The following is a 19,789-nucleotide window of genomic DNA, read 5'->3' on the forward strand; positions in this document are numbered from 1 at the left end:
ATTCCCTGGTGAATTCTGATGAGAAGGAGCTCTCGGGAGGACCCAAATTATGTCCCCAGAGTACAGCGGCTCTGTCACTGGAAGGCTTTGGAAGACAGGTGGATAACTGGAGCTGCCTGAAACGGCAGAGCCAGGAGAGACTGAAAGAATGAGAGAGTCAGGGAGCAATCGGCATGGCTGTGGTTTGGCAAGTTAAGGATGAGGGAGCTACAGGGAGCAAATGAGGGTCAAGGAAGGTGGCTGGCTGCAGGCATCCAAAGAGGTCCCCCCCAAGATGGCGGCCTGATGGGGGATCACAGCAGCAGGAGGTATGTCCCCAGGAACACCCCACGAGAAGAACAGGTCTCAGGAGGCGAACTGCTGAGTGAATCCCCAGCTCCTTGTGCCCCATGGAAAGGAGCCAGCATACGAGAGCCTGCTACGGCAGCAGACGCGAAGGGGAGGACAACGGGACTGGTCAGCAAGATGCTTCGACCCTACTCCTTAATCCTACCTCACCCTGTCCTGACCCTGGCATCTCCAGCAGCATCACAGCAACTGGGAGTGTATGGAGAAGTCACAGACCACCCCTATGCCCCCTGCGGGTTTCCAAGGCCATGAGCCAGGAAGGAAGGAGCACAAGATGGACCTCTGCTTTCTTGTACCCTGTGGAGTTCAGCCTGACAACAGCAATACCTTATGCTGACCCAGGACTCTGGAGTTCCAAATGCTTCCACAAATTTTAAATATTTCCCTGTAAAACTTGAAGATTCTTGAAATACATAATCAGTCATTATTATTATTATTATCATTGCTTTTTAGGGCCACACCTCTGGCACATGGAGGTTTCCAGGCTGAGGGTCCATTCAGAGCTACAGCTGCTGGCCTACACCACAGCCACAGCAAGCTGGGATCTGAGCTGAGTCTGCAACCTACACCACAGCTCACAGCAATGCGGGATGCTTAACCCACTGAGCAAGGCCAGGGATCGAACCCGCAACCTCATGGTTCCTACTCGGATTTGTTTCCACTGCACCATGATGGGAACTCCCAATATTTATTATTATTTTTTTAATCTCCAGAAAGAATACTGGCTTTGGACTTTGACCTGGGGGAATTCCAGTTCTGCCACGTATGGGATCTTTGGCAATTTATCCCAACTACCTACTCCTGAGTGTCTTTATCTACAAAACCCCACCTACTGGCTGAGAGAATTATACAAGGAAACAGATGTGAAAACACAGGAGCAGAAAGTCAACACAACCCGTTCTGCTATACCCAAGAAGGGGGAAGAAAAAAGATCTCCGGGTGTAAGCAGAGCAAATGTTAAGTATCTTTTTCATGTTGAAATCCGAGGTTCAAAAAGGCAAAATCATATGGGTCGTATTTATGACAACAAGGACAAGAAGCCCTGACTGTCTGGGGCCAACACACACTCTACCACTATTCATGCCCCTCCCAACACGCACACATCAATCCTGATTAATCCAGGATAGTCCTGGTTTATGCCACTTGTCCTGGGGGGATTTTTAATAGTGCCCTCTTTCACTTTACAATTGTCCTGGTTTGGACAATAAATTATATGGCCACCTACCACCCTAACAAATCAACCACACATCCTATAAGGACGTCTCAGCTAAAGGACTGTCATTCAATACAGCGTTTGTTTTCCTGACTCTGTTTTCAAAAGAAGGAAGATGGCGTCTTACCCAAAACTGGATCAGGGCACCCAGCCCGTAACTTCTTATTATGTGTACAGTGATTTTATGAATTCAGTGGGGAATGAAATGCAATTTTGCCAGGCTTGTCTGTGTCCATAATGACCGAGTCAAATTAATCATCTTGGATAATACCCCTGTGTCACCCATCCCAGAGATGTTTAATAGAACCTTTCTGATTCATGTCTCGCAGTCCATCAGATCTGGAGTATTGCCACCCTTCTGAAAATCAGTACCATTTTGCTTTCTTGTTGGGCTATCATTTTCTAGGACTACAAATGCTTCTTAAAAATAAATAAAAGCCCATGCCATATATAAACGAAACAGGAGTGAAAAAGCCACCTCGTTTAAAATTAAATGTGGATTCTGGAGGTGGCGGGAGGGAAGGAGGATGTAAGAGCTCTTTTAAGCTTTTATTTACAGGCAGAACTTCAGAGCCGTGGCTAAAGGGGAGGAGGAGAGCATCGAAAACTCTCCCGTTGGTGGTCCTGACCCTGAGGTGCTCAGATTGGAACAGACAGAGGCACCATGATGTGACAATGGCAACCAGTCACACTTGACACGCATTTTGTTTACTGAAACTGTATCTGGGAACAAACATGCTAATCCCTGAGTGGTTTTGCTCAGGAAATTATCTGGGTCACTTTAGGGTTCAGGTAGCTTTCCAGACTGCTACGCTTGTTGGGGGGTGGGTATTTCTGGAAAAATGAGCAATTAATGATGGGGTTTCCTTCTTCTTTAGGAGGAAGCAATCCCAGCCCAACTGAAGTAACAAGGCTGGGGCCATAGCTTTGGAGCGAGAGGGTACGGCCTGAAGCACTAGGCATTACTCCATTTTATAGATAAGCAAGCTCACTTTTCTAACAAGTGGCAGAGTTTTATCTTAATGACATATTTTTAAAATCACATATCCAACTGCCTCTCTGGCACCTTCCCTTGGATGTCTTGGAGGAGAGGTCCACAGACTGCTTTCTGCAAAGAAAAATAAACCTTTCTGGTTTAATGCGTCCCCACAGTCTCTGTCACAACTACTCAACTCTGCCACTGTAGCATGAAAGTAGCCAGAGATGACATTGAACGTAACAAACAGAGATGTGTTCCAATAAAGTTTTATTTACTAACAAGAGGTGGTGGGCCGGATTTGGTCATGGCTTGCTAACACCTGTTCTAAAGGTAGTTTTTCTTCTCCATGGAACCTTTACCATCCAACACATATTAAAAGTATTTATTGCCTGGTCCCTTCGCTAGAATGTAAATTCTGCTCTTTGGTCACCAATTATCCCAGGGGCCAAGGACAGTGCCTTACACATAGTAGGGCCTCAATAAACATTTGCTGGATGAAATAATATATGAATGAATAAGAATAGGGGTTTTGTACACTGTGTTTGCAGCTGTATCTCTAACACCTGGAACATGGTCTGGCACACAGTAGGTACTCAGTAACTATTTTTTAAAAAATGAATCAATGTACAAGTCAATTTACTGATGGCACACTACAGTTTAGGGCTGGGCTCAGCACCATCTTCCTGTAAGCTCTAAGAAGTCAGCAAAGGTCTGAAGTGAACTTCTTAGAGATGCTACTTAGTACAAAGTAATTTCAACTTGATCCATGGGGGTCTCCTGGTTCCCTGCCCCCATCTTAGAAGTCACCTTCCCATAAATGTGTCTGAATTCCAGCTCTGCCCCTGACATTCTATGTAACCTTGGGAGAGTCACTGCTCCTTTCTGGGCTACAGTTATACCACCCGGGAAAAGAGAGATTTGGACCAAAAGATTTTTAAACCCAAATGTAATTCACGTATATGCTACTGATTCACAAGTACACAGGCAGATATGAGGCAGCGCTGATTTCAAAAGCATTTTAAAATGATGAGTAGGCTCTCCAGTTGTTTCTGTGCTAAAATAGCTTCTGGGAAAAATTATGTCTATTTGCTGCTTTTTTTTCTTTTCCATTTCCACCTTTTGAAAACTACAAAAGTAGCATCACCTAAAAATGTGTCAAGCCAGCTGCCTGGGGATGAAGATGTTGAAGTTCTCAGAGACTGGCCTTTGTGAATGCTCTGAGATCCTATGACACTGGGATAAGCAGGAAACTCCCCCAATTCATGCTGCTTCAGGCACACTGCCCTGCTTAGTCCCTTCCAAGGCTTTCTGCCTTCAGAGCAGAGTCCCAGCATCTGCCTGGCATCCAAGGACTCCTGCACCAGATCCTGCAGCATCATTTGACACCAGGCTCAGGAGCTCATCAAAGACCCATGCTCTGGTATCACCAGGCCCCTGGGGGTGCTGGACCCTCTGCTCTACCCACTGTCCTCCCAAGTGACACCTGCTCATCCTTAGAACCACAACACCCTTCCACCTTTCCAGATGATGGCACCAAAGACTGGGCCCAGCACTCTACGCCTGTTCTGCACAGAATGGAGCAAAGTCTCCTTCTACAGCCTGGACCTCATGCTCCCATTAATATGCCCCCACAGTCCCACCTGGAGACTACAACCCAGAGCTCATCCACTCCCCTAAGGTTATTGCCCCTCTTCTGTGAGCCAGGCTTGCACTGTCCTGCCTCTTTGCAGCTTCGTTCAAATAATCACAATAAAAGCAAAAATTTACATGGTACTCAGCACATGCCAAGTGCATCCCTGTCCTATGTGCTTTTCCTACATGAATTTATCAGTATCCACAACAACTTCAGGAGGCAGGTGCTATTATTATATCCATTTTATGGAGAAAGAATGGGAGGCACTGAGATGCAAAACTTGCTGAAAGTCTTACAGCTAGGAAAGGCTGGAAACAGGACTCCAACTCAAAAGTCCAGCTTAGGGGATCTTCCAACAACCACCAAAAAGCATGGAAGCAAATCCCTCTTCAGTGAAGCCTTTGGATGAGACTGCAGTCCTGATCAAGAGATATCAGCTGCAGCCTCATGAGAGATCTTGAGCCAGAGGCAGCCAGCTAAGCCGCACCTGAATTTCTGACCCACAGGAACTACAAGATAATTATAGTTGTTGTTTTATAATTAAAAGCATGTTGTTTTATATTTAAAAGTCTAGCTCATGAATTGGTATTCTCTCTCTCTCTTTTCTTTTTCTTTTTTTTTTTTTGTCTTTTTGCCATTTCTTGGGCTGCTCCCGCGGCATATGGAGGTTCCCAGGCTAGGGGTCGAATCAGAGCTGTACACCACAGCCACAGCAACTCAGGATCCGAGCTGCGTCTGCAACCTACACCACAGCTCATGGCAACGCTGGATCCTTAACCCACTGAGCAAGGCCAAGGATCAAACCCGCAACCTCATGGTTCCTAGTCGGATTCATTAACCACTGCGCCACGATGGGAACTCCACGAATTGGTACTCTTAATGACTGTGTGGTTCTCTCTATAAATAGGAGGGAGAGCCTCCCTCCCTATGCTGAGCTTCTGTGTTTATTCCGTCTCTACGGGCAGCTCCCAGCTTCCTCCTCTCTCACTCTCTGATGGCTCCTCTCTAGCGGTCCTCAGGTGGGCATACACCTGTGCCCCACCCAGATGAGGAACCCCTTGAATGTGGACCCACCCTCCTAATGCTTGAGAGAGACAGGGTATCCCTGGCCATGCCTCTCGATGTGTAATGTGTACCCAAATCTCCTGGGGACCTTGTTAAAATGCAGGTTCTGATGTAGGCGGTCAGGGTGGGATCTGAAGTGCTGCATTTCCAACAAGCTCCAGGTGATGCTACTGGTCCATGGGTCACACTGTGGCTCACAAGTCCTTAGGGATTAAAAGCATAGACTTTGACCCAAACAGACCATGGTCCAAATTCTAGTTCTGTCACATCCCAGCTACAAGTCCTTGACCTCTGAGAGGTGGAAAGATTTAGCCAAGGTCATGTGATAAATTAGTTGCCTGGAGCCACAAACAGAACCTTGTGTCCTGACTTCTAGTCCAGAGTCTCAACACTGAAAGGTAAGCCCACTCTCCTGAGTTCTGGGACTGGACCTGACTGTCTGGGTGTGTGCTGTGTATTCCCGTATATCAGCACATGCGAATGGGTGTGTGTGCAGATATGCACAAAGGCTTCAAAAGTGTGTATGTGAACGTGCCTGACATCAACATGTGTTCTGGGGCTTTGTAAGAGTTGTTCATTCATTACACCAGATATTAACTCAGGACCTACTGTGTGTCAGGTCCCCGCTCCCATGAACCAACAGTCTAGAAGAGAAGCAACCAGAGCACAAGTGAAAAATCTCATTTGTGTGTGTCTACATGTGTGCGTATTGCTCACAACAGCACCAAGAGCTGGGTGCTCTTATCATCTCCACTTTACTTAGGAAACTGAGGCACCGAGAGGTTAAGTAACTTGCCCAGGGTCACGGAGTGATGCTTAATGCTTGCAAAGGTGCATATTGGCAAGTGTGCTAGGGTGAGTGTGATATGCACATATACTTGTTCTTGCGCATGAATGTTTGCACATGAGCTCATGGGGGGGCGGGTGTGTGCACATGCATCTTACCCACCTGCATCTCCAAATATTCCATAAATAAGATATTCTGGCGCCACAGCAGAGCATCCCAACAACACACACATGCATGCACATTTTTTTAGTTGTTCATATTTTCAAACATGTCCTAAAATTCTATCCACAGAGAAATGGGAGTGAAGGTTGGAGCCTGCAGAGCAAAGCAGACCCAGGGAAGCTCATACCACCTGTGTCCCCGGGGATGGCAGTTTCACAGCTCATCATCCATTCTGAGGCTAAAAGACTTCTTTCCCTCCCTGGAAAATAAAAGGCTGGAAAGGACCAATCCATCCACACTCCCAGTGGGAACGCGCCATCCTGCTGACCGACTGACACAAGATACAAATGACCACATCTGGTTAGGTTCCTTTCCCATCACACCACATCTCCAGTAGTAAAGACATCTGGACACATACCTAGAGAATAGTTTTTATTCATCCTTGAAGCATAGGATACTAACAGAAAGTGTTCAAGGCATAAGCAGACAGCTCGATGACAAATCATCACGAAGCAAAGAGATTCATGTAAACAGCACCCAAATAAGGAGAGAAGACCTACCAGCCCCTCCAAAGCCCCTCCAGACCTCTCACTACCACCCCCCACCAGGGTAACCACAATTCAGATCTCTATCACCATAGAACAGTTTTGCCTGTTCACATGCTTTATGTAAATGGAATCATACAGAACGTTCGGTTCAGGTGTTTGGCTTCTTCCACTCAACCTGATGTTTGTGAAATGCAGGCATGTGGTTATGAACTGCTCCTTATCACGGCTGTGTAGTATTCCACTGGGTAAGAATATTCCGCAATCATCTATCTGGTCTACTGTTGATGGGCGTTTGGACTGTTCCCAGTTTTGTGCTTTTATGAAAAGTGCTACCATGAACATCCTAATATGTGTCTTTGTGTGATCAGATGAATGTATTTCTGTGGCATGAACGCCTAGGAACTGAACTGCTGTGTCACACAGCTTTAGATACGGAGCCCTCGTTTTCCAAAGTGGTTGCACCAGTTTACACAGCAATGTACGAGAACACCAGTGTCTGCCCATCCCTGTCCTGCTTGGTATCTTCTGTTTTTTTCCATTTTGCGGGGGAGGGAGTATTTCATAAATATCAAAATGCTTCCTCACTGCCTTTGCTGCTGTACTTCTCCATTGCTACATCTGGCACTCATTCATTCAGGCCGGCACCAAGAGTAAAAGTACAACTGCTCTGTGTTTACACATCACACAGACCCAACCTCTAGCCACAACCCACTTGCCCTCTAGAAAATAGTCCAAACCAGCAGAGAGCGACTCAAAGGGCCTTGAGCTGTGACAGAGAATTTTCATTTTAGGTTTTCTTTTGGTTTATTTGGTTGGGTTTTTGGTTGGGTTTTGGGTTTTTTTTTTTTTTTTTTTGGCTGCACCTTCAACATATGGAAGTTCCCAGGCAGGGACTGAACCTGTGCTACAGCAGCGACCTGAACCATTGCAGTGACAATGCCAGATCCTTAACCCACTGAGCCACACGGGAACTCCTATTTAAGGTTTTTCTCAAGGGGACTTTGAATGGGACATCCCACCTCACAATGCAAAGCAAGGGTTCCTCAAGGTTTTTCTCGCGCATCTCCCTCCCCGAAGCCAACTGTTATTCCTACGGCCTATCTCCCCATCCTTCCCCACCTGGCAAACCCTCCCCTCCAGGCCAGGCACTCCAGCTCCTCCAGGCTCCTGAGAGCCACCCTCTTGATGCCCTGGGTAACCATTCAGGCGGTCACCAGGCAAACAACTGCATCTCCAAAGACCAAGTGCTGGCCTGGCCTTTTTTTTTTTTTTTTTTTTTTAGTATCTGGGCTGGATTTCTGTTTAACTGAAACACAAGCCTCATCTAACTCATTCTACCTGAGTTCTACGTTAAAAAATGTTCACAGAAAATGAGTCCCCAAACATTTACCAAGCTGCTACACTACTTTGCTTCTCTTCCCTACACTGCAAATTCTAACAATAACAAAACACAGACTTTATTAAGCACCTATCATATCCAGCACTGGCCAAACTGGTTACCTTAGACCCTTTATTTTTCTTTTCCAGCCGCACCTGTAGCATATGGAAGTTCGCAGGCCAGGGGTTGAATCCGAGCCACAGCTGTGACCTATGCCACAGCTGCACCAACACCCGATCCTTAACCCACTGTGCCAGGCTGGCGATCGAACTCATGCTGCCTCAGAGACAATGCTGGATCCTTAACCTGCTGCATCACAGCAGGAACTCCATCTTAGACCCATTTAACTGGTCCTCTTCACTAACCTACACCCACTTAACCAGTCCAATTCAGCTGAACTACTTAACTAAGCTACACCCACTTTAGGTTTTTTTAACCTACAAGGTAGGTAATATTACTCCCATTTTACAGAACTAGAAAGCAAGGTCAAGGTTGACTAATTTGGTCAAGGTACAGAGGGAGACAAGACAGACTAGGAGTTCCACAGAGCAAAGACCTGCCACTCATTCTCACATGAGACCCCTGCCAGACGCCCCCCAGGAACTGCCAGGATGAGGGATGCCAGGCCTGGCAGGGGTAGCCACATCCCATCCGGACCTTTGCTCCCCATTAGAGTCTCAGGCTTTGAGTATATGAAAGAGAAACTGGATGTCTGTACCACACAAAGCCTTTTTTTTTTTTTTCCATGCCTGCAGCACATGGAAGTTCATGGGCCAGGAATCAAATCCAAGCCACCGCAGGGACCTGAGCCACAGCAGTGACACCAGATCCTTAACCTGTTGAGCCATTAGGGAACTCCAGGAAGGCCTTTGAATGTTTACGAGATGTGAAACAAGGAGACTTGGCAAACCCAGCTGCTCCCTGGGGCACCGGACTAGAAGGTGGTCCAAGGAGGGGAGTGGGAGAGGTCACCCACCTTCAACAGGCTGGCCATTATCAGGAGGCATCTTCTACTATTTTCATTATTCTGGGGGGACATTTCTTGGCCCATTTTAAAAGCAAGATAGTCCCAATACCATCTTTTCTTTTCTTTTTTTTTCTTTTTTCACTTTTTAGGGCCTCCAGGGGCATATGGAGTTCCCCAGGCTATGGGTTGATTCAGAGTTGTAGCTGCTGGCCTGCCCCTCAGCCACAGCAACTCAGGATCCGAGCCACGTCTGTGACCTACACCACAGCTCACGGCAACGCTGGATCCTTAACCCACTGCACAAGGCCAGGGATCAAACGAATATGAGTCGGATTCGTTTCCACTGTGCCACAACAGGACCCCCCCAATACCATCTTTTCAATTTCAACCCTTCACATAATTTGCCTGGCATCAGATAAAATAGCTGACTGGCCTCGTGTTTGCTGATAGTTCTGATGCTGCTTTTATCTGCCCACCATGTCCTGGGCAAATGACCTTGGCAAGTTGTTTTACCTTCCTAAAGATCAGTTTTTTCATCTGTAAAATGGGTACTTCAATAGCATCTCGAGCTAACTACCATGTGCTATGTACAGGACACTATAATAAAAATTTGGGGAGTTCCCGTTGTGGCTCAGTGGTTAACGAATCTGACTAGGAACTATGAGGTTTCGGGTTCGATCCCTGGCCTTGCTCAGTGGGCTAAGGATCCGGCGTTGCCGTGAGCTGTGGTGTAGGTCGAAGATGCGGCTCGGATGCCGTGTTGCTGTGGCTGTGGCGTAGGCTGGTGGCTATCGCTCTGATTAGACCCCTAGCCTGGGAACCTCCATGTGCTGCGGAGGCGGCCCTAGAAAAGGCAAAAAGACAAAAAATAAAAATAAAAATAAATTTTAAAAAATAAAAATGTTGGGTATATATACACAATGGAATACTGCTCAGCCAGATAAAAGAATGAAACAATGCCATCAGCAGCAACATGGATGGACCTGGAGATGATCATCCTAAGTGAAGTAGGTCAGACAGAGAAGGACAAACATCATAAGGTATTACTTACTTATGGAATCTGAAAAGAAAAAGATACAAATGAACTCATTTACAAAACCGAAACAGCCACAGACATAGAAAACAAAATTACCGTAAGCGAAGAGGAAAGCAGGGGAAGGAGTTTGGGATTAAAAGATACATGCTACTAAATATAAAACAGATAAACAACAAGCTCCTACTGTATAGCACAGGGAACTATAGTCAGTATTTTGTAATAACCTATAACGGAAAAGAATCTTAAAAAGAATATATATGCATATATAATGTGTGTGTGTGTGTATATATAAACTTATAGTCTATCTTCTGTCATTACCTTTATAACCCATCTGACCAGGAGTATCTCTTTACTGCTGCCCATAGTGCACTGAGACCACATTCAGAGCCATCAGATTCCATCTCAGGGGGCCTCCTCAGCATTGGGGTGACTCAGCCGAGTCAGGGAAGCCACTCTCTGGCCTGTTGAAAAAGATCACTGTCCTTCCCAGGGTCTCAGGTAGGGGGTGGAAGATGCCAACCTACTAAAAGACATAACCTAGAAGGTCCCTCAGACACACCCATTCGGCCCTCATTTACAGGTGCAAAAACCAGGGCTCAGAGATGGCACGGGACCCACCAAAGGGCACACAGTGAAAGAGGCTGAAAGGGCCAGATCCACGCTCCTCACGTTTCAAAAGCCAAGACCCAGCACCCGAGGTCCCCCATCTGGCCCATTCGACTTCCTGATCCCTGGATGAGCTGGCACTGTAGCAATGAACAAAGGTGTTAAATCGGGGACTCTCCCGCCCTCCTTGGCAAAGACTCAGGCCCTACAGAGGATGCTGGGAGTGGGCGAGGGGCTGCTGTTTTAAAGAAAACCCCTGAAATGACATTTCCAACCCAACGCTGTTCCCTCCCCCAACCCATAAACTTCCTACACCATCTTCATTGTTTCCATCCCATTTAGAGAGAGTGAACGTTTCCTGGGATTCAATTTCTCTCATAATAGTTGGAAGGAAACAAAACTACGTGCTATAAACATTCACTGCATTGTACGAAAAATAGCAGCATTACAGAGGAGGTGTAATAAATGTAGACCAAGCCCCCCCCCCCCAATCCATCTCCTAACGCCTCCCATGCCTGTGCTCTCAAATATTTAAACATCTCACAGCCAGGAGTCTAGAGCTTTAAAATAAATATATATTTTTTCAGGCACTGGAATACAAAATTAAGATTGGTGAGGTGTAAGTACCGACTTCTTCTCAGCAGTTTTCTCTCAATGAAAACAAGAGAGGCTGGTCCATTTTTCTGAGCATGTGTGTAGCACAGATGAGGGAACGTTCATTAGTTCAGCCTGACATGTACTCAATTCTCCCCAGATACACAGCATAGCTTTCCCCCCCCCCTTGCATTTTATTCTCCAGCTGTGAAATGATATTAAATTTCATCAGATTTGAACAAAATCTATGGCCTTGAAACAGTTTCCTTTAAGGCCCCTCATATTTATTCAGAATTCATGAATCATGTTCCGATAACACAGCCGTAATTATTTTTAAAGTGTGATGTTTGTGGCTTTAATAGGAAATGCTTGCAAAAGGCCTTTTCTCTTTGATTGTTTGTAATCTTAGCAGTAATCGCCGCTGTTCCCTGCTCTGCACCACAGCAGGCAGAACACAATTTCATTTTAATATGAATCTGGAGCTCTTCACCCCGGTTTTAATTAAAGCAATAAAAGCCATGTCATCTTTGCCCTTTCCGATGTACACAGATTCAGAGGCCAGAGTTACTAAGCCTAGAATCTGAGATTTCAACAGTGGTAGGAGGTCTTCTGCCTCCCGGGACGTTTGCTGGAAGTATTTCTGTTTGTTTCAAAAAAGACTCAAGCACCCTTCTGTCTCTCTGCAGCTGCAGTTTCCTCCTCTGTAAAACAGGAGGGCAACTGTACCCGTCTGACGGATGGAATGAGACCAGCCATGGAAAACATTTAGCTTCAGTGCCTGAGCCCAAGGATGTGCCTGATAAATGTTCATTATCACCAGCAGTATCATTATTTAGGGCTGGAAAAAGCCCACAGCCCATCTTCCTTCATTATTCCCATGAGGGAATTGAGGCTCAAAGAGATACCAACACTCAGGAAAGGGAACAAGCCAGAGTTGAGCCTGGAACCCAGAACTCCTGGCTCTTTCCCCATTCTGGGCATCCTACACTGCCCCCTGCTGGAAGGAGGCCGCGCCTTCAGGGCCACAAGGGTGATGCCCAGGAACTGCAGGGCTAACCCTAATCGGCAACCTGCTTCTGGCCTCCTGGTTAGATTATCCACCCACTCTAGGTCTATGCTTGATCCGAATGGAAAGAAAAACTGACCAGGTGACCCTGGGCATCTATGAAGGAAGGGTGAGGCACAAACACGGTGAGTTTTGTGCAAGAATCAGCTAAACTCAGAGTTACTGCATGCCTATCGTGCACCAGGTGTGTGCCAGGTCCCACAGTGGGCCCAGCATGGAAATCCGAGCCTTCATGATACAACTCCACTCCAGCACACGTCCCACTGGTACACCTAGGATGGGAGACTAAAGGAGCACTGCTGGGCGCTGCTCACACCTGGCAGTGTCACAGTTGGTGGTACCGACCACGCTCCACAAGCCCTAGGGGTCTCCAAGGGGCACCTCAAGTGCAAGCCCTTGAAACTTCATGCCCCACCATGAGTGCGCTCCCCTCCCAAAGAGCCCCTGAGCCCACTTGGATTCCCCTCTAAGAACAACAAAACCCCCTCTTCTCCCAGCAGCTTGGAATACGCCGTCTACTTACCTCCCACCTCAAAGGGAACCTGCCTCCCCCCACGCATTCTGTGATGAGCTGCCCATCCCCCACTGCCCGCGCATCTCAGGTCGGAAAGCAGGTATGACATCCTCCTGCCTCACCACTGCCCCCTCCAGACTACTGCCCACCTCCCCTTCAGATCCCACCCCACCCGACTCAGCTCCATCAGCATCCAGCAGCTCACGCACCGCCCGAGTGTCCCCTTTCCCCATCATGCTCCCAGTCTTGGGCTTCCCATCCGTCTCATCCCAGTATCATCCCAGGTCCTTTCAGCTCAACCACCAACTGAGGCTGGGCTCTGGGCTCCTCACCTCCCAGGAATGTCTGCTCCCCTCTGTCAGCCTTCTGTCCCCAGACACACCCAAGACCCCATCAAGGCCCAGGGCTGCTGACCTTCGAATCACCACCCACTTCCCAGTCTGTGATGAAGGTGTCCCCACCGTCCGGCTCCTCCCTCAAGGACCCTGAGACTGGGTCCCCTCTCATCTCTCCTTACCCAGCTTAGATCCCCGGTCCTTCACTTCAGTCTCTCTCTTGGGCAATGATGCTTGAGTGTCCTGCTTGTACACCTGCCTGGCAAATCCTTGCCCTGGATTCACCCAGGCTGTCAACCCCCACAAGCTCCTGCATCAAGAACTCAGTCTTTCACAATCCATAAGACCTACAACAAATATTGCAGACCTTTCTCATCCCTCAGACAATCCGGCACCCTGACTCTCAGCTGGTCACCCACCCACCTCTCCGAGAAGACAGGTGCTTACAGGTGCGGATGCCCTCTGCTCCCAGCCATCCCATCTATATCCCATCCCACACTCCTTTTCTCCTCGGTACCCTCTTCCTGCCAAGGCCAGAGCTTCCACCTCTGAGCAGGACCCACCCCTTCCACCTTCTCCAAAAACTTAATCCATCAATGAACTCTTCCCTCTGCGGAACCCTGAGCATCACCCTCTCTCCTGGATGCCTCCCATCAAGATTAATTCTCAAGACTCTCCTCTTAAAAAGTCTCTTCTGGAGTGGCGCAGCGGAAATGAAACTGACTAGTATCCAGGAGGATGCAGGTTTGATCCCTGGCCTCGCTCAGTGGGTTAAGGATCTGGTGCTGCCGTGAGCTGTGGTGTAGGTCACAGACGCAGCTTGGCTGTGATGTAGGCCAGCAGCTATAGCTCTGATTCACCCCTAGTCTGGGAGCTTCCACGTGCCACAGGTGTGGCCCTAAAACAACAACAAAACCTCTTCTAAGAAATCTTTGGAGTTCCCGTCGTGGTGCATTGGAAACAAATCCAACTAGGAACCATGAGGTTGTGGGTTCAATCCCTGGCCTCACTCAGGGGGTTAAGGATCCGGCGTTGCCATGAGCTGTGGTTTAGGTCGCAGACGCAGCTGGAATCTGGCATTGCTGTGGCTGTGGTGTAGACCAGCAGCTGTAGCTCCAATTCAACCCCTAGCCTGGGAACCTTCATATGCTGCAGGTGTGGCCCTAAAAAGCAAAAAAAAAAAAGAAAAAAAAGAAAAAAGAAAAGAAAAGAAAGAAAGAAAGATCTTCACCTCCTTGAGTCATGGCCCTGGCTCTTGCTTTGCCCAGCTAGACCTCTCGCCCATTGTCTAGACTCACCGTTTATGTCCTCATCTCACACTCCCTCCTTGATCCACCCTGGGACCTGTAGGACATCTCCCCACACATCAGAGCTGCTTTTCCTCAAGTCCGGGATGCCTTTCTTTGCTAAAAACATGGGATATATCGCAACTCCTATTCCAACCAACCCCTCAGAAGCACTGACCTTCTGCTTCTTACTTAAATTGTATATAACTTTTTGAAGTAATGATAAATCCTCATGGTTGAAAACCCCCAAAGAGTCTTTTTGCTACCCTTGTCTGCTTCCCTAGTAACCACAACACACACACACACAATGTACAAAGCTGCTGTTATTAGCTCCCATATACACTTCCAGAGTTGTACAAATACACGGAAACATACATTCTTACTATCCTTTTGGCATAAATGGGAACATACTGTACTTGCTGTCCACCGTCTTGCTTTTTTCAGTAAATCATCTGTCTAAAGAGGTCTATCCCTTTGGTTTCCTCACTCATTCCTACAGCCACACAAGATTCCATTTGATAGATGTCCCTAATTTCTGCAGTGAGCTTCATATTATTGCACATTGAGTTGTTTCCTATCTTTTGCCATTATAAACAACACCAAAATGAATAATCTTGAATATATCATTTCTCATGTGTGCAAATATATCTGTAGGCTGTATTTCCAAAAGAGGAATGATTGGTTAAAGGTTAAAGGATTTGTAATTTTGATAGATATTGCCAATTTGCCTTCCATAAGGGTTACACCAATTTACTTTCCTTTCAGTGATGTTTAAAAGTGCCGCTCTCCCCACAGAGGTTCCACCACAGTACGTTATCAAACTGTTGGATTTTTGCCAATCTAATAGGTGAAGTGGTATTTTTAATTTGTTTCCCATAAACTATTTTTAGAATTTTTTCACATATTTAAGATCCATTTCTATTTCTTTTTTGTAAACCACTGGTTCATATCTCCTGCCCATTTTTCCACCAGGGTCTTGAATTGATTTCTAGGAACTCTTTACATATTAGGGAAATCAGTCCTTTCTCTATATTGTGAGATGAAAACATTCTTGCCCAATTTTTCATTTGTCTTATGACTTCCCTTATGCTGATTTTTTCATTTTCGTTTTGTCTTTTTAGGGCTGCACCCGCAGCATATGGAGGTTCCCAGGCTAGCTGGAGCTGTTGCTACTGGCCTACACCAGAGCCACAGCAATGCCAGATCCGAGCTGCATCTGCGACCTACACCACAGCTCACGGCAACGCTGGATCCTCAACCCACTGAGTGAGGCCAGGGATCGAATCCGCAACCTCATGGTTCCTAGTCAGATTCGTTTCCACTGTGCCATGATGGGAACTCCTCACTTATGCTGTTTTGACCACACAAAAGTTGTTTTTCATTTTAATTTATTAGCAAGTCTCTAAGTCTTTTAAGACTTTGAGGCATGGAAATGGCTTTCTTACTCCAAACTTGTAAAGTATACCTTAAAGGCTTTTTTTTTCTGGTGCCATTACAGTTTCCTTGAGTACATTTAAATCTCTGATTTATTTAAAGTTTATCCTTTGACAGGAAAGTAGCTGGATCCAATGTCATTTCCCCGAGATCCCCTCCCTCCTTCGTGGAACAGTCTGCCCTTGGCATCTAAGACTCCATGTTCTTTCCCCACTTCTCTAGTGACTGCTTCTCAACCTATCTTGCAGTTGTCTTCTCCTCTACTGTACTTTTTTTCCTTTTTTTTTTTTAGGGCCACGACTGTGGCATATGGAAGTTTCCAGGCTAGGGATCGATTCGGAGCTGCAGCTGCTGGCCTACACCACAATCACAGCAACGCTGGATCTGAGCCACATCTGCGACCTCCACCACAGCTCACAGCAACACCGGATCCTTGACTCACTGAACGAGGCCAGGGATCGAACCTGTGGCCTCATGGATACTAGTTGGGTTTGTTACTGCTGGGCCACAAGGGGAACTCCTCCTCTACTGTACTTTCAAATGTTAGAGCTCAATGCTTAAGAGTCATCAGTCCTCTGCTCTTCTCACTCTCCTCTCTCTTCGAAAATGTCATCCTCTCAAGATTTGAATATCACGGACTTCCAAGTGCACTTCCCCCAGGAGCTCCCAACCTGTACAACCATCCACTTCCTTGGTTGAACATCTCAAATGTAGTATGTCCAAGTCTGGTTCCATAAAACCTGCACCTCCTCAGACCATCCCCAGCTCGGAAAACGGTACCATCATGCTGGACAACAGACTCATCATAGAAGCCTGGGAATCATCCTTTTCCCCCCTCTTTCTCTCTCCCTCTACATCCATCATCATCAAGACCTACTGACTTTATTTCCAAAACACATCTCGGATTCATCCTCTTCTTCCCCCGTCTCCTCTACACCATCGAGGACAATACCTCATCCTTCACTTGGGCCATTACCACAGCCTCTCATGTGGTCTCCCTGTATTGGCACTTGCCAGTGAGAGCTTTTAAAACTGCAAATCTGATCATGCCATTCAATCTCGATCTCTCTCTGTCTCTCACTAACAAAGCCCAGTGACTTGCTTTGACTAGCAAAATAGGCTGGGGAGTTCCCTTGTGTTGAGGATTCAGCATTGCCCCTGCAGTAGCTCAGGTTGCTGCCATGGCATAGGTTCAATCCCTGGCCCAGGAACTGCCACATGCCTCAGGCACAGCCATAAACAAACAAACAACAAGTAAATAATTAAATAAATAAAAGATGCTGGAAGTAGCCCTTTGCTGGTTCTCTCCAACCACCTGCCCCAACAAACACACACCAGCTCTTTCAATACTTCTTCAAATGAAGTCTGAAATCTTTAGCAGAAGTGGTGTTCACAGCCACAGGAGTGGAAAACTCTCCCCCCAGCTAGGAAAGCTGTACCAAGAAGGTGACCTCTGCAGTGGCCCTGCGAGAACAAACAGGCATTTGTTGGGTGAAAACGGCCAGGGGATTCCCATCAGAGGAAACACTGCACAGAGGTGCAGGCTGTGAATGAGCACAAGAAGTGATGAGAGGTTTATCCCGTGTGACCAAAGCATTCTTTAGGGTAATAAAAGCAATAAAAAGAAGACATTGTTTGGGTTTTTTGGAACACTGGTACTTTACGTAACTATCTTAGGTTAGATTCTCTTGAAGTAGAGCTGAGATGGGGATTCCCATGAAAGTGACCTGCAAAGAAGTGGCTCAAGAGAAGGGGAGGGAAGGAATCAGGACAGGGCAGGAGAAAGAGCTGAGTAAGGATGTAATCTCAGCTGGACTCCACAGGGAGGAGCTGAGTTGGTACCCCCGTGCGACAAGGTGTGTGGCCTTCTAAACCATCTCCTATTCCCCTGCCCAGTTCAGGGTACCCATTTGGTAAATAATTCGCTAGAGAAGGGGCAGCTGTGAATTGTTAACAGCCAACACTCACAATACCTGGACAATGCTCACCCTGGGATGGTGAAAGGAATCTGCAAGGGAGGTACCAACGGAATCCACATCACACACCTCATTTACATCTCAAAACAACTTAGGAGGCAGGTGTTACTCCTCCCATTGGACAGAAAGCTGGCATCACTCCCATAAGGGCACCGAGGCAAGAAAGGGCTTTGCAAACTGTCCAGTGTTGGGGCAACAGTTGAGACTACTGCTAGTGGCTCTGGGGGGACGTTTATTTATCTTGCACCTCCTCTCTGAAGGACTCTGCCCAAGCCCAGAGCAGACACGGAGCCCCACTGAGTCCCACTTGCCCTTCATGGAGGAAGTGCAGTGCCAACACTCTCCAGTAAGGACTGAGCCTGAGCCGATGCCTCCATAGCACCATGGTTCTGAGAGCCAGGGCTCAGGAGGGAAAGGACTTGGAGGAGATAAGCTCTGGTCTTTTGAGATGATCACATTTCCAAGGGGATTGTGGACAATTAAATGACTTCTGTGATCTCTTCCAAAATGAGCATTTCCAGGACTGGCACCCTGCCCACCAGTGTCTTGCAGCTTGGCACAAGTCAGTGCAATATAAAGGCAGTTTTTCAGCAGCCCCTGCCCGGCCCCAGTGCTCACACCGTCGCAGCCCAGAGAAGGGGCATGGCATCATGCACCCCTGCAGTGGCGGGAAAGGGGGCTGCTGCACCCAGTAACGAGGCCACAGTGCCCTGTAATGGAGCTCCTACACCGCACTGGGATGAGAGTATCTTCCCTCACTGGCAGTGTTCCCTAAGAACCACAAACCCATGTCTTTCTCACCTGTGTCCCCCACACATCCTCTCACATAGTAGGGTACATAAATGTTTGCAGATTAATAGACTTCTGTTTCCCCAGCTGGAAAATGTGGTCGTGGCCCCCCCAACTTGGACTGCCAGACCACCAGGACTCCATAGCCAGGAGGGAGACAGCAACTCCATGGACAGGCTTGTCCTCCAGCACCCCAAGTGTCTCGGCAGCTCTGAAACCCCTTGGCCTTCCATCTGGTACCCTGAGCTGCTGCCACCCGGCAGGTACCACTGCTTTAGGGAACCCCTTTCCAGGATGTTTGTGGGACCCTCCTTGGGGTCCCAGACAGCAGTGAGGCCCTTCTGTGGCATCTGAGTCTCTGAGAAGGATGCTCCAGGGGAAAGAAACCTTAATTTTCAGAGACTGGGCTCTCAGTCGGAAGTCTGTCCAGCTGGCACCTGAGACGCCCAGTGGGCTGGGCTGGGGCTGGGGGCAGGTTTGCTTAGGGATGACTCAGCCCCCTTTCACCCCCGAGAGGGACCACAAAGAAAGCTTCTGCTGTCCTCCCTCTGTGCCATGTCCATAGCAGCATGAAACAACTCCAGGTGGCTGGGAGAGCCCAGCATGCCGATGCATGGAGGTGAGTGCCACCACACTAAGGTCTGCCCCCATGGGTGCTGTGTGGTGACCAGAGCGAGCACGTGACATCTCTAGTCACTGCGGCTAAAAAGTTCCCCTCTGTGCATGGAGAGTGCAGACAACACATTCGAGTTTCATCGAGTTTTCAATGACGCCCATCTTAAGCCAACAGTAGCCAGACCATTAATTTGCAGAAAACACTGCAGTCCTGGTTTGTTCAGTTCAAGGGGACTCAGCTGGTATGCGTGATCATCTGAGAAAGGCCAGTATCGGGCTGTGCCTCCCCCCACCCCCACCCCGCTCTGCAGCCCCGCCCCCACCCCAGAGCGGCTCCACTGCAGCCAGCCCGAGGCTGGACAGGGAGGATGGGCACCCACCTGGCTGGTTGACAGGAGCTCTGGGTTTCCGTCACTCATCCCCACGTAGGCACTCTCACCATCAAACTGGAACAGAGA

The 19,789-nt window shown here is 47.7% G+C and overlaps 1 protein-coding gene across 2 annotated transcripts in view; it reads right to left on the reverse strand.

Moving 5' to 3' along the window:
* Nucleotides 1-19,789, reverse strand: part of TOX2 (TOX high mobility group box family member 2) — a 144,648-nt gene that overhangs the window by 67,170 nt on the left and 57,689 nt on the right. For both annotated transcript variants that reach the window (XM_047771053.1, XM_047771054.1), the window contains exon 2: nt 19,712-19,777. In XM_047771053.1, the coding sequence (XP_047627009.1) occupies nt 19,712-19,777 (66 nt within the window). The remainder of the gene's footprint in view (nt 1-19,711; nt 19,778-19,789) is intronic.

The sequence above is a fragment of the Phacochoerus africanus genome, chromosome 3 (assembly GCF_016906955.1).
Source record: "Phacochoerus africanus isolate WHEZ1 chromosome 3, ROS_Pafr_v1, whole genome shotgun sequence".
In the NCBI taxonomy this organism is placed as follows: domain Eukaryota; kingdom Metazoa; phylum Chordata; class Mammalia; order Artiodactyla; family Suidae; genus Phacochoerus; species Phacochoerus africanus.